Source organism: Echinococcus granulosus, assembly GCF_000524195.1.
Source record: "Echinococcus granulosus chromosome Unknown EG_S00071, whole genome shotgun sequence".
In the NCBI taxonomy this organism is placed as follows: domain Eukaryota; kingdom Metazoa; phylum Platyhelminthes; class Cestoda; order Cyclophyllidea; family Taeniidae; genus Echinococcus; species Echinococcus granulosus.
Window position 1 is genome coordinate 61,978 of NW_020170451.1, and position 10,744 is coordinate 72,721.

The 10,744-nt window shown below is 38.6% G+C and overlaps 2 protein-coding genes across 2 annotated transcripts; one reads left to right on the forward strand and one right to left on the reverse strand. All coding sequences in view use genetic code 11, as the record gives it.

Moving 5' to 3' along the window:
* Nucleotides 1-27: 27 nt before the first annotated feature.
* On the forward strand, nt 28-668 carry EGR_07155 (Protein transport protein Sec61 subunit beta; the record flags this gene model as incomplete). The annotated part of the gene is made up of 3 exons (XM_024496404.1): nt 28-51; nt 335-415; nt 483-668. 3 exons carry the CDS (start codon nt 28-30, stop codon nt 666-668), a joined length of 291 nt encoding a protein of 96 aa, XP_024349159.1.
* Nucleotides 669-883: 215 nt separating this feature from the next.
* Nucleotides 884-1,612, reverse strand: EGR_07156 (hypothetical protein; the record flags this gene model as incomplete). Its single annotated transcript, XM_024496405.1, has 2 exons — nt 884-1,282; nt 1,343-1,612. 2 exons carry the CDS (start codon nt 1,610-1,612, stop codon nt 884-886), a joined length of 669 nt encoding a protein of 222 aa, XP_024349160.1.
* Between the last annotated feature and the right edge of the window lie 9,132 nt (nt 1,613-10,744).

The window sequence follows — 10,744 nt, forward strand, 5'->3', positions numbered from 1 at the left end:
TGAATATGACACACTTTACTGTACGAGATGGTGAGTTGGCACCTTCCTCTGGTGTTTCCGTTCTGTTGTTTTTATCAAACCCTGTTTTCCTCTAATTGGACGCTGCTATTCCCACAATTCACAAAAAGAGATTTCGTCCTTCCCCCCATTTCGACGTTAATGCCATAGCTGTTTGCAGATTTGGGTTTTTGTCAATAATTGGCTGCAGACGTTGATGGTAGGTTGTAAACTATTGGTTCCTTTTAGGATAGGGTTTTTGGTATTCGACGATGTTTATATCCTTCTTGAACGAATTATATAACTTACACATTCTGCGCTTTTTAAAACTCGCAAGGCGAATGGTAGCAGCAGTAAATCTGGATCTGGTTCAGGAGCCGCAGCTAGAGGAAGTGGTGGCGGTATTCGCCAAAGAAGGGTGAGCCATTCCCCTAAAGCTACTCCCTGGGTTTTTCACCCTCATGACCAAGTCCTTTTTGCCTTAGTCAACTGCAGCGCCGGCAAGACGCCCCCTCGCCACCACTACACCAAAGAGTCCAGTCTTTCTGTTTTATTCAGAGGACTCTCCTGGCATCAAGATCGGCCCAGTTCCCGTTTTGGTAATGTGCCTCTGCTTCATTGTGTCGGTTTTTCTGCTCCACTTCTGGGGGAAGTATACCCGCAGCACCTAGACGAATACCGTCCCCTCTGATGTATAAAGTCTCCCTTCCCGTCAGTCCCCATTTTTCCATAATTCTTAAGCAACAGCTGACTCTTGTGATGGTTGTTTCCCCCATGTATTTGGTATTCTGATCAGAATACATAAGTTTTTCAAAAAGTATTGCTCGTATCAGAATAAAGTTAATGTGCAGCTGTTGGAAATTTTGTAAGATCTGCGGGGAAGGGTTCAGTTCTTGCGCTTCTTCCGTAGTCTATGGTACTTGACAAATCTGTCCCTCAGGACAAGAAGGAAGCTACGGAAATCACCAGCCTTGTTAAAGTGCTCGACGAGTTTTTCTATGTCGGCAACTGGAGGGTTGCATTTGATTAGCTCCATCGGAGTCGAATCGGCATTGAATCGTAGAATCACGTAACTCAGGAGATCGTAGTCATCCTCGCAGCATCCGCGCATGACAACCTGAACATTATTGTGGTTCTTGGTGCGCCTTATTTCCAGACCGAAAGTCCTCTCGTAGAAGGAAATGCGCTCCTGTAGACGACGTATTTCTGAGTCGGTTGTGCTGGCATGTTTGACAACATTTGCATTTTGGCGAGATAGACTCTCCAATTGCTCCTTAAGCGAATCCTAAAGGATGTAATTGTCAACATGGTATTCTGTTTGAGAGGAAGAGAAGACTCATCTTACCCTCCAGTCACGGAGTCGTTTAAGCTCTGTTTCCTGAAATTCGACCTCCTTGAGCTGTTTCTGATAACGTGCATTGCGGCGCTCAAAAGAGACCTCCTTTTCGTACCAATTCTTCCTCATGGCAGACAATCGCACCATCCACTCCCTCCCATTTTCACCGGTAGTGATGTCACTCTCCTGCTGTTGCTGTTCCAAGTCTATTAGTCGCTGAAAACGACGCAAAACTGCATCCGGAGCGTCCGGAATTGCACCGAACAGGAAGGTTGTCATGGTTAGCGTCCCCTCCGTCATCACCTATAGAGAAGATGACAGGATGTATTCAATGCACTGTTAAAGAAAGGAAGAAAACAGTGATTCCCGAAATGATGTGCACTGGTAACGAGATGGATGTTTACCAAGAATCTGGGAGCAACTACGTAGGCAATACAAGGACTACACCGACCATATTCTCCCAATTAACATAGAATAAACTTTAGTCTGCTGATAGTGGCATAAGCAGTAGTTGATATTGACTAAACAGTAGATTGGTAAATGAATTGATCCAACTAGGTAAAAAGTTTGTAATTGACGGGAATTGATTAAATAGGTGTAGACAGTGACGTCGACAAATGCCGTGAAACAAATTGTGCCATTAAGTCCCATCCAATGTGACTACCCTCGACCGGCGTGTTAAACATAGTCGACAAAGCGAAACCCTGAAAGTCATGTCTTTATTGGTTCGTTTAAAAGCCTGTCTATATCCCAGTGGGTTATCTTACATCCCATGCAGTTCATCATAAGACTTCATCAGTTCTGGAAACCTTAGAAGGAATTAAATTATGGAAGATATTGTGAAGCGAGACTCATCGGTCTCCACCTTCCTATTCCTAACGTTCTTAGACAAGCCCGGTTGATTCGCTTTGGACATCTTTATCAAAGGTGACAGGATGGTGAGGGAAAATACAACGTTCAAGAAGGAGGGGAGCTATAGTCACTAGGTACGGGGAGGACAATCTGACCACGAGATTCCAATTTTCTGCCCGCCTCCTCACTGAAAGGTCCATTAAAACAACATAAGTATTACAATATGGCATCAATAATAACAGCTCGAATGCGTATAATGTAGGATTTCACCCAATTATCCTAATCGCTAAGTCTAGGTTAAATTTTGCTATTGCTTCCTGTCTTGTGTTCCAAGACTTCTTTAAACAATGCTTTCTTGCTCAATTTAGCTTAAAATGAATATATGCTTAGAGCCTCAGACTCTTACCATAACGGAATCTTCATGCTTAATGCGAATTTTTACGATTTAAAATGACAATATTTTCTAACAATAAAACACAGTTGGGGAAAAGAGCATGTTGAACTTTACAAAAATTCCTCATCATATGAATCATGGCAACAATTTGCGAAAGATTATAAGTTATTGTGTTGTTGTGGCAAAAGATCGGTTATTGAGACAGATTATCTACCGAGTAACATAATTCTATGAAATCGTCTACATCCTCTAGGTTTTGCCATTCACAAATGAGATGTGAAACTCGGTTTTTTACCGTGAGAATTTTGCCCATGAGTGGGATTCGTGTTTAACGCATATGATAACCATTGTATCCCCGAAAAGCTCCACCGGAGAAGGAGGCCAAAACTACTACTGAAAACGTAGTCGATTTAAAATTTCTAACACGTGCCGTTCATTGAAACCTGTATGCAGGTAGGGCTGCCCAAATACTAGGACGGATACCTGTCTAGGGTCATTGCCACACCTCTACTGCTACCTGACTGGTTGTCTTGGTGGCGGAAGGGTTCAGTCAGCCTGTTGTTGCTGTCTTGGCAATCGATCCGTGTGTGCGCGTGTTCCGAAGGTAGGTGTGGTGGCTTGATCAGCGTCACCCACAACCACAATTTAAGTTTTCCTTCGTCAATTTAATTTAAGTTAAGCTAACATAATCAAAAGGGATTCCAAATGTTAGAACTAATTTGAGAGTTAATGGAATTTCAATCTCACTGTGCCGGAAAGCGAAATTACATCTCTATGTTGGAATCATTAAACTTTAGTGCTACTTTATAACACTTTTTTAATGTGTACGACTTGAATTCATTAATCGCAGTTAGCTAACGGACTATTTCACGGATTTTTTTCCCAACCTATGTCGAAATGGATGGTTGACCAATAAAATTTGCTACACTTCCTTTAAGTAATAGTTAAATAATTCGAACAAAGGATCAAAAAATTAGGCAAAAATACCAGAGTCAAAAGGCAGACTATCAATAGTGCGACCAAACAGGCGTGCACCAAGGAGATAGATTTTCCCTATTTGAACAAGTTACGAATAATTTTTACCCAAATCTTAAAATGTTGCCCCCTCCTTGGGCAACCGAGGTATGATTGCGTTCCTGTTTGCTTATTGTTCCACTGATTCCCAGAAGAACCTAGGCATTTGTAGATTTTGCGAAATTGTACGGCAAAAACGGATCTCTTGTATTACATTGATCAAAGGGCAATAAATTGTTTCACCTTATTTGAGTTTCTTACTACAGTTTGGCTAAGGCTTTGTTGAAGATACCCAAAAGGCAGTGTTGATATACAATTATGTAATGAGCAGGAAATTTACATCTGGATGTAGCCACATATGTCACGCCAAATTTAATTACTTTATAGACGAGTAAACAATATGGTGACTTTTTTAGCTACTCAGAGCCTGCACTGCGTACCAAGTGACATGAAACAAAAGAAGTTATAACTCACAGTTTAAACTATTTTCTAGTGTTCCGAGAACTCCACCACTCTTTTCAACACTAGACACACGGAAACAAGTGGAATAAGTGGATTTCAGTAGAACCTGGCTAATATGGAAGGCGGTACAAAATATGATGGAAAAATAATTGAAGCATAATTTTTCCGTAAGTATCCCACTTTTGTAAGCAAACTAAAATATAACTTAGAAATGCTCTTTCTTAGAACAGGAGGGCTTCTGAACTTTCAAAGTGGGTTTAATTGCGAAAACTGGACTTGAAGTTCACATGAAGATGTAAAATTTTCCAGTACCTAGCCAACCGAATGTGTGGAAGGCGAGGTCAACAGTCTCAAAGAAGGATAAGAAGCAGGTGCTTGAATTGTGATGTCGCAATGCCAATTTGTCGTTTTGCTTGCTGGTTTTTGGAAGCGTTATTAATCTTTCCTAACTTCTGTTTTCTGTTTTCTACAAGATCGAGGTGTGAGGGGCGTGTGAAAGGGTGTAAAAAAGACAGATTTCATGTCAATGTCAGATCTATTTATCAGAAAGATCCAGCACATAGCATAGATGCTGGTGTCTTCGACAGACAACGTTAAGGATAAACAAGAATGACAAATCTATAGCAACCATGTTGGAAGAAATTTGTCAAGTTCTCATTGCAAAGACGGATCTAACGTTGTGAATAAAGTGGATGGATTTTAGGAATAGCCGGTATCTGAATTAAACAGTGCAGTTACTTTTAGTAAAAAGTTGTGTAACTGTCATTTTTAGAATCCCCGACTTTATTCCATTCACTAGATTAAATGCCCGCCGGAACTAATAATAACTACTTTTCTCCATCTGGCACGTATGGTGCGTTCGAGAGGCTAGGCGTACAAGATTTTTGCTGAGTTATTCTTGGCCTTCGCTATTTTATATCCGTATGAAGCTGTTCCATTGTATGAGGATAAGACTAGCTGGGCTCAACGCCCCAAGCATTTACGTGATAGCAAAATAAGTTCCTGCTTGGAACTTGCAGTCAAAAGTTGACTCACTGATTGCCAATCTATAGCAGCTTTCGGATCAAAATGGACGGAGATGAAAGAGGTGATCACATTGAAATACGTAGATCAAATTTGCAACTCAACACAAGAGAATGTGTTACATGTGTCACAGGGAGAGTAAAACATGTCTTTCCTCTATTTGGATTCGAAGCGTGTAAATATCGCTGTATCATTTGCTAAGAATTCACTCAATTTGGTGTTAATTTCAAGAAACCTCAATAATTTACCATCAGACTGATAAGCTCGTTTTAAATTCTCGAATTTATCCAGTCCCTTAGAAAGTTGACATTTTTCGTGCACCGCAATGTTAAAATGCATACCAAATTAATGGCAGCAATTGGATCTCTGAAATATTATCCATAAACCAAGCATCCTATGCAGACTTAGAGATGTGGTTATCAAATCCCATTTAGAAGTAATTCACTGAAATTGTTATAAAGTGATATGGTGCCTCACTGGTTTCAGCTACACTGCTTGGCTAGTAAGGCAAAGACTCAACTGAAGACACTTGTGTACTCCTTTGAAGCTTCTCCAAGTGAGCACAATTTGTGTTCTTAAATGCTGAAAACATGCGAACTTCATGCATCTGCTTGTGCGTGTCTGCCTTTTCATAATATCATTTTGGCAACCAGTGCTGCTTCTGAAATGAATGTGTTCCTAAATTATGAAGTACTACTGGTATAAAGGCTGGAAAATACTTCATTCTTAAGTGACGAGTTTTAAATATAAAGGTGCAACATGGATAACGAATTACATATTTTGCAAGAATGTACATCGCAAAAACATGTATGCGTTTGGCAGGGTGGTTTATTGAAACCTTTCAATGGCAAGGGAGGGGTAGATAAGAAATTACGGTCGTATTCAAGGTCTTTAATCCAGTGACAGAGTAGCCATTAGTTCAATTTGAGTAGCGAAGTGAAAAGTCATGGAATCTAGAGCCGCAAGGACCGTCCAGGATGACTTGCAGCCAGAGAATAACTCCCCTTTTCAGTATTTTTAAAATGTATGTTAGCCATTTAGGTTAAACTATAATTAAGAAAATAATATTTTCATTTAGTATGACTACTTAAAATACAAAGTGATTCTAATTTACTGGCAAATTAGGTCTGAATGTTGCTACAGCCCCCATGCTGCATTCTTGTGAAGCCATTTTTTAAAGAAATGACACTTTTGAAATAGTTTCGACTTATTACATTTTCGCAAAAAGAAATGCTACTTCCGGCATGAGCTTAACATTTCTACCTGCATCCTACCGCTATGATACACGGTTTAAGGCAGGTAAGCCTCTAGAACCTCTCTGCTAAGTTCATACTCCTACAATGCATTTTGGAGTTGATACACTTTAACCGTAGCACCACTTAAGAGAAATCAACGCCTCGAATTCACTTTTTAAAGACCCTTCCTATGATAAATACTATATATTAACAGTTAAAAGTGCAAGCTGGATATTTGTGCAACGTCAAATGTCTCACATGCTCAGGTTAATTCAGCGCAAACAATTTTACAGAAATGTAAAAATTCATGGACTGTTTAACATTTAAAAAAACCTGCACCGTTTATTCAGTGGTAGGATTTGATTAAAAATACTTTTTAAACAGATTTAATATGGTCAGGATTTGATTTCTTGATAACCTTTAAAGGTACAGAGGCTGACATCACCGTGTAGCGACGTAAAGCAATGCAATGAAATACGAAGAAAGATTAAAACAATCATAGCTTAATATGAGGAAAACCTAGCACTTTAATGGAAGTTTCAATGCTCAGAAGTTCGCACATAAATACTCATAAGGTAGAGAGAACTCAGAGATGTTAGCAGCGCCGGTGCTCTAACTAAAATCCCATTCTTAGAACATGCTTCTGTACATACGTGTGGCTGCTACCTCGATCTCTCCCCGGAGGTCTCAAAAGTTGAGTACAGCAAAACGTTCATATTGTTCGGTTCGAGAGCACTCATTCCAAAAGTAGGCGTTAGGTAAATATAGTGACTTCATGTGTAAGGGACTATCTCTGTTTTAATTAGTGGGGTGCCAACCAAAAGACATGACGTCTTTAAGCCTCTACTGTTCACTTATTCAAAGTAAGTAAAATGCTTATATATTACTTTGATGACAAATAATGCCTCAAACACAAATACAAAATAAATAAGAAGAGGATACGTAAGAGTATTTAAAAATTTTTGCTTCTAACTTCTGACTTGTCGGGTGTATTAATTGAAATAACCTTCAATGACAAATGCAACTAATTCTTTTTGTATAATCTCAAAATTTCGAGGCAAAAAGTGTGAATCAAGTGCTGTGATTGTATGATATAACACAAAATTTTAATAGGAAATTTTCAAGTTTTTCGATTATTAGAAGATGGAGCATCAGTATGCGGCTATAAAGTATGGACGATCGAGTGAAAACTACCTTCAGGAAATTAATCACACGTACTCTCCCAACTCAGCCTTCGTCTAGGCAGTTGGTGGTTTCTTGTAGTTGGCACAAAATCGCCTAAAATAGTCTCTTAAGCAAAGCCAACATAAATAATGTGTTTTCGAGGCAGGCTAAAGCATAAAGCAAGCACAGAATAGCCTCAGGCAATAATCGTATTCCCACTTCTGCCTCTCGTCTCGTGAGGTACATGGAGCATCATTTTTGTTCATTGAAGCCACAACTGTTGCGCAACAAAAACGAATGAACGGTTAATAGGCAGAGATGCATTAAAATTGTATTTTGGGCCTTATTTAAAAAGTAATATATTATTCTGCATTAATAGGAACCTTGAAAAGATGATGAAAGGAAAATAAGAGAAGATGTACAGACGGCGGAAAACCGCACAGAAGTCTTGATTACCACGGACACTTCCACATCACTGGATGGTTGCTTACAAGCTGCACATAAACTGAATACATAATTTCCGCAGGCGTGGGTTGGCAAATTATATTTAAATATGGAACTTACTAAAGAGACACTACCACCCACTCACCTACCTACGGAGGGTATTAGTCATTGGTAAGATAGGCAGTAACCACCATTACAGGTCAGTCTATTTCGAGGAACAGGGTTGCTATTGCGAACCTATGTTCATTTTTTATTTGAAATCCAAATTTGATTCTACAGAGAAATATCAGGGCGTGCGAAGGCATTTTTGCAATTTATATCAGCATTCACAGTGAAAATATGTCCAAACACACACATGTGAAAGTTTGATACTGTAGAGGTCGTAAACATCTCGACTGAATGATAGTGTGGACTCCTTCCTATTGAGCGTATGAGTTCGTGAACCATGTTTATAATTACAGACCAAGTGCTATAAGGACAGAGTACATTACCATGGCCGTTAGCCTAGGTGCTGAGCCACCTTTACGTGATCTGAATATGCTAACAGATTGTTGCAGAAAATGACATTGACCACTACCTAGCTATCACATTCTACTTTCCGTTTTTATCCAAGATAGCCGTGGACTATGGCGGTGTAAATAATGAGTGTTGCAGAGAAAATGTAAGGTAAGTAATAAACGGTACTGTGATGGGAAAAACGTGTCGTAAACCAAAAATAATTTTTCTTTTCTGACTGCACTACCATTGTGTAATAAAACCATGTACATATTTTAACTACAGCAGAAAACGACCTCTCCTCTGGCACACAGCTTAATTTATTTGCATAATGGTATAAACTCCTCGCCCGGAATGGCTCTAATTCACCTGTTTAGAACAGCTCACTATTAGCATAGCGCTTAAAATTCGTTACTAAACACACCAAAACACTACTTCTTAAAATCATTGTATTTGTTTTAGGTTAAACCGATTTAAATCCAACGTGCTAATTTTCAATCTTTTCTTTGAGTATTAAATCTCCACCTCAGTAATTCCATTTAAAAACGTAAAACGATTCGAATTTTCTTTGTTACAAGTTCATTAAAAACACAATGATTTTACCGTTTAGCAAATGTTTCAAGTTGATTAGGTACATTTGGAAAGGGCTTGTGGGACGAAACCTCCCCAAGTTGTCGCACAGCTTCCGTCATGCGTTGGTACTAAGTACCAACTTTTGAACAACCGAAAATGTGTTATTTCATAAAAATTTACCTTAAATTGTAAAGATCCGCCCACTCAGAGTCAGGAAAATAGCTAATTTTTCATGCGTGGGAGTTTAATTACTTCCATTTGAAAGGAGACATCACACTTCAATGTAAATATATCACTGATATGTTAAATGGTTTAACCACTTATTATCAAAGCCCTGTGATGTCGTTTCACTTCCACTGCATAAATAATGAAAAACTGCTTCTGTTAATCTGGTTATTAGAAATGATTAATCTTTTCTTCTTCTAAGCAACAGACAGAGCTTGATTTATACTGTTTACTACCTTTTAGTCTAACACAGGAACTACTGAACTTTAAGGAATCGAGATCAAGATCAAGGCCCTCCTACCCATTTCTTATCATTTAATTCAAATCGCCTCCAAAAAGTACGTCAAGATATCTGTTAGTTGCTAAGTTATTTTTTAATTATGAGTTCAACCATGAGGGTTATTTATCACAGTGCCTTTGCTTTAAAATTTCACGCACAAGCATTGTACTTGGAATATGAATTATGCTTCCAAGCACGATTCGCCTGACGACATGAATATTAACTCGTAAGTTCAGGGTTAGTACTCTGCATTTTCACTCCGAAAATCTGCTGCAAAATGAATGATATTCATTAAGTGTTAACTATTAAATAAGACGATACTTTGACGAAAACATTCCATCTGTTGAAACTCAAATCAACTTATTTTAAATACAACGTCCTGAGACTTTCCTGAAGACAAAAGAAAACAATACCCGGGGAGAATGTGTATTGTTGACGTACAGTACGACTTGGGGCTACTGGCTGCCCAGGGGAGGTGCAATAGTGGAGTTTCTGAATGGCTTGTTACCAAAGCCAAGAGTTAAAAAAGCAAGTCTACATTGAAAATTTTCCCTTATTTGTCCTAGTGTTGCCTGGTTAATACCAGTGTTTCGAGTGTTGCGTGTAGACAAATAAAAATAAATTTATTATGCCTCAAAATCAGCTGAATGCTTGGTACCCCTAAGATTCTTTCGAATCGCAACATACGGGACTTGAACGATTTCGTGATCGTATTGTCAGAAATTATGATGTTCCAGATTACTAATTTCAAGAAAAGCGCGAGGTCAAGTGTTTGGAGCACCATTTCATCAAACCGATTTTTCCAACAGTATTTTCCTAAGATTTTTACCAAATTTATGTAAATTTACAAAAGGTCCTATAGCCTATGGCTAAACTCCAAAACTGAAATGGCATGCACTAAGAGCTAGTTTGGTGCATTAAATAATCTAAGTATTCTTGTTTTGGAGTCACACATTTAGGCGCGACAATTGTTAGATTTGGATCACATTCATTTATGCAAATTCATACCGCAGCTTGTGCTAAGAATGATGCAATATCTTATTGTTAACTACCTGAATCCAATTATCACTCACTTAGGCCTCAGCATGCTCCACACAGATATAGGAAATTTGCCTAACAATAATTTTATCTTAAGGACTGCTATTCATTTTATTATAGAAATCAAGAAGAATACGAAATATTAAAAGTTGATTTTACGAATTAACCATTAGAGAAGACGCATGTTTGATCTGTATTCCTTTAATCGAAAT